Raw genomic sequence first — 4,263 nt, 5'->3', positions numbered from 1 at the left:
TCTCCCGAAGTTGGATGTTTTTTTCATGCAGCATTTCTGCCTGGTAGGAGGTTCCTCTCGTTGCTCCATAGATACAGCCCTTGCAGTGTTTGGTAATAATGCAAGTTTGATTAGAAGTGTACGAGAACTGGTTATTTTGCGTCAAAGGCATATCTGTTTCCATTTTCAAGTTTGTTTCGGTTCTGGGTACACTAGCTTAAAAAAATGTTGTGTGCATCATGTTCGACCCCCTACATTGTTTTTGTGGATCTATAACCCTCTGTAAACTTTATCATTTCTCTCAAAGAAGAAGAAAATGTTACGATTAAAATGCAGGTTAACTCAAGGTTGGTGAGCACTAAGGCAGATAATTTTTTCTACCTAAGCTTGTTTCAAAGTGTTACTATAACAACTGGCCTAGGTCGACTGAAACACTAGAACAAATAATGCATAATAGATTCAAAGTCATGTAGCAATAGAATCTGCAATGCAGAAATCAGAAACACACCTAGATTAAGTAGCCTTCTTCATCCTTATCCTGATCATTGTGAGGCACACGATAAGGTCTACCTAGCTCTGTACACTAATGATAATCAAATTCACATAGGCACCATCGTACACAGGAATAGAAAATGAACATAACACATGCTAGAAAGCAGCCGCACTATGTTTGGAAGAAGGAGCATACTGGTCTTTACATTAGGAACAAATATGGGGCAGTAGATAAGATGGTACATAACAGTGCATTCTGAATGAAACAAGAACAGACATACTTGCCTACACACTAAACAGTGTCCTTGCATGTAGAACAGTACATGATTAACCACCAAAAAAGCTTTGGATCATGCAAATATATAACCAACCTCCAGTTCACCAGTGAAACGGGTCGTCGACAGTAAGATCGGATGCTTTCTGGAAGCTCCAATCATTCTGAAGTTCAGGGCCTAGCACCATTATCTGACAGTCACCGCTCCATGTTAGACGCGAGAGAGCCACCAATCTGCGTGTCATCTTTCTCACCTTGGCCACCGAAGTAAGACTCTCTCTGTTTAGCAGAACATACAAAGTTTGTAGCACTTCCGCTCTCCTGGAAATGAACTTAAGGAATCGAAGTTCACTTTGATCCCCTCTATATTCATGGACAACCATCTTCTTGACGTGGGACTCGATGCATTCAACAGTGGAGAGCTCCCGCCAGAACTTGGCATGTTTTCTTCCGGTGGGTTCAGTTAAAGACTGAAACATGATATCAGTAAATGGTTCATTAGAGATGGGTTGCGCAAGAAGCAATCATCTTCCATTTCTAATAAATAGCAGTATGAGTGCCAACGGACTGACTAAATAATTGCATGGATACTAGGATTTCACCTCAATGTGCAGTGTGTCAACGTTGGGAAAGCATCTGAGGAAGGCCACCAGCATCTTGACCTCCTTTGAGACACCAAAATTAACCTTAACGGCCAATTTCTTAACGCCCGGAAGCATTGTGCTTGGGCTCGGCAGTATGCCAGGCTGCAGTGGCCAAACGATGCACCAAAAGAGGCAGCTTTTTTTCGAAAAGGCAAATATGTCATCTCTATACATCATTGGCAATCTCATTAACTATGTATATACTTGGAAATGTTATTATACCTTGATGGCATTGTCGCCGATATGCAGCCGGTGAGTTCTTGTCTCCAAGAAGCCGAGCGCCCGCAGGCTGGGCGCACAAGCAATCTTGATCATCATAGTACTGTCGTCACGGGGCTGCTGAGGAGAGCCCGCAAGATCCACCAAGAAGAGCCGCTCCAGGAGCGGGGCGTCCACCACGGCGACCTCCTCCGCCGTGAAAAACCAGAGGAGCACACACTGGAGGCTTTTGCTGCGGAGGTGGATGAGATCTGGCGAATTGCTGAGTACGAACGCGAGCTTCTCCAGGACCGGGCAGCAAGCGAGCATGTAGTCGAGGTCCCAGGTGTTGATGACTGTAGTGAACATGCTGAGCTCCCGAAGATGGGGCAGGACGTCGGGTCCGCGGGAGAGACCAACGGTGTCCGGGAACCTGAAGAATCCCAAGAAGAGGCGCTGAAGTGAGGCGCAGCGGAAAATGTTCGCTGGGAGGAGCATGGTGTCGGTGATGAACTGGGAACCGATGACGTCGTTGACGAGGACGAGGTCCTGGATGCCCTTGGCAGCGAGGAGGCGCGGCCACTCTGCGAGCTCACGCTCGTGGGATGCGAACCTACAACGGGCGATGTAGATGGCTTGGAAGGGGCCCGGGTGATCTGCGAGGATGCGGGCGACCGTAGAGGGGAGTAGGTCGACGTCGCTGAGGACGAGCGGGGTGGAGCGCCAGAGGTGGAGCCACTGAGAGGCGATGGCGGCGGTTCGGGCGGCGTCCCTGACGGGGAGGCGAGAGACGATGTTGCGGAGGAGGTCGTCGGGGAGGGCGCTGATGCGGTCCTCGCCCTCGTAGTCAACGGCGGCGGAGAGGGAGGCGGCGATTGCCACGGCATTTCCACCGCTGGGGAGCCAGTCCATGAAATTCTCGACGATGGCGCCCATGGCCGGAATTGAGTGGAGTCGGGACGCGGCGGCGAGTGGAGTGAACAGTGAAGTGGAGGCGCGGCGGCTGTAAGAAGGGAAAGTAAGATAGGGTTTCTACTGGGCCAGCTAAATGTTGGAAGCGCCGTCCTCGCGGGCCCATTCTCCAGTTGATTACCTTGTACGACATTTCACATAAGCTGTTGATAATTTTTGTGTATAATATAGTGTGTGGCACCTCATTTTTAGATAGAAAATACATGTTCAAACATTGTCAAAAAATTTGCAGACATGCATCAATATTTGTACAATCTCAAAAAGTTCAAGCTCCTAATTCAACTTACATTAATAGAAACAAAAAAGACAAGATCGAATGTGAATAGTGTCAAATTAAAATTTGTCTTTTTTGAATCTCTAAATGTACATTGAGTTTTGAGCTGAATTTTTTTTTCCAGAGTTGTAGGCATACCCACATGGATGCTGTCAAATAATTTCAGATTCTTTTTCTCAAAATGTTTAAATATGAAAAAAAATGGCGTTGATCTCACGATCTCACCTAAATGTGAGATCTCATACAAGTCTCTCTCCCCCTACTAATCCGCATCAGATGCCTTCGGTCTAGGGTTTGTAGACTGTTGGTCCTCATGGTCATTGTCTACAGGTGCCACAGGAGGAAACGACTACATGGACCTCCTCCGGCCATCCTTCATATTCCATCTCCAACTCGAACCCGCTTCCATTGCCATTGGCCGATCTGCCTATGACTGTTGGTCCTCGACTATAGCTGGCCAAACGGGCCGGGCTAAACAGGCCGGCCCGCGAGCACGCCGGCACGACACGGGCTAAACGGGCCGTGCCCGGCACGCGGCACGCCTTGGGCCGTGCCTGGGCCTGGAGCCTGGGCACGCGGGCCGGCACGGCACGGCCCGTTTAATTTTTTTTATATTTTTTAGATTTATATATATATATATATATACCTAAAATACAGTCCAATAGGCCTAAAAATCAGCCCAGCAAGCTGAAAATGTGCAGCCCAGCGTGCTAAACGGGCCATCGGGCCGGCCCGTTTACTAATCAGGCCGTGCCTGGGCCAAGGAGCAGCGCCCGTGGGCCGGCACGGCACGGCCCGGCTATTAAACGTGCCATGGCGGGCCGTGCCGGGCCAGGCACGATTAGCACAGGCCGTGCCGTGCCGTGCCGGGCCGGCCCGTTTGGCCAGGTCTGTCGTCGACCTCTCTCCGGTGGCACCCATCGACCTCATTTACTTTATTTTTCCTTTCCCTTTCTACTTCTTAAAAAACATTTTGCAATTTCAATCTATTAAATTCTAGTATTCATCTTAATCTGGAACAGCAGTTATAATTTCGTTTCAACAACATTTAAACCAATTAAGCTACGCGTGAAGGGCCGCCAACCAGCTATGCCATGCGGCGCAAGTTGGTTGGCCGCGGTGAGAAATCTTTTGAAATTTTTTAGATGAACATGTGGATTATTTTTAAATGTATTTCTTTAAATGGAGGGTTATGCAAAGTGGCACTCGCTAGTAGGCTGCGGTGCTATTTTTTTCTACTTATTTTTTAGATAAAAGTGAGAATTTTTTTCTGGGATGTTCTTTTTAGACGGGGATGAGGACTCTATGTATTTTTTTAAAAAAAATGGAAAAGTGCACACAAATTCCTCTCAAGAGGCGCCACAGGGTGGCGCCTCAACCACTAGTTTTATATTGTATTACGTGACATAGAAATATGATATCAACCCATG

General features: G+C 47.8%; 1 protein-coding gene across 1 annotated transcript; it reads right to left on the bottom strand.

The window, feature by feature from the left end:
• Positions 1-607: 607 nt before the first annotated feature.
• LOC119321744 (F-box/FBD/LRR-repeat protein At1g13570-like) lies at positions 608-2,586 on the bottom strand. The gene is made up of 3 exons (XM_037595298.1): positions 1,612-2,586; positions 1,348-1,491; positions 608-1,215 (listed from the first exon to the last, which is right to left on the bottom strand). Exons 1-3 carry the CDS (start codon positions 2,521-2,523, stop codon positions 850-852), a joined length of 1,422 nt encoding a protein of 473 aa, XP_037451195.1. The 5' UTR covers positions 2,524-2,586; the 3' UTR covers positions 608-849.
• Between the last annotated feature and the right edge of the window lie 1,677 nt (positions 2,587-4,263).

Source organism: Triticum dicoccoides, chromosome 6B (genome assembly GCF_002162155.2).
Source record: "Triticum dicoccoides isolate Atlit2015 ecotype Zavitan chromosome 6B, WEW_v2.0, whole genome shotgun sequence".
NCBI lineage: Eukaryota > Viridiplantae > Streptophyta > Magnoliopsida > Poales > Poaceae > Triticum > Triticum dicoccoides.
This window is presented reverse-complemented; position numbering and strand designations above follow the sequence as displayed.

Bases quoted from the DNA above. Each gene is read 5' to 3' on its own strand.
- LOC119321744 (XM_037595298.1), bottom strand. From the start codon at position 2,523: ATGGGCGCCATCGTCGAGAATTTCATGGACTGGCTCCCCAGCGGTGGA. The intron at 1,492-1,611 runs GTATAATAACAT...TGGCCACTGCAG, and splicing joins TCGGCGACAATGCCATCAAG to CCTGGCATACTGCCGAGCCC. The intron at 1,216-1,347 runs GTGAAATCCTAG...ATCATGTTTCAG, and splicing joins TTGACACACTGCACATTGAG to TCTTTAACTGAACCCACCGG.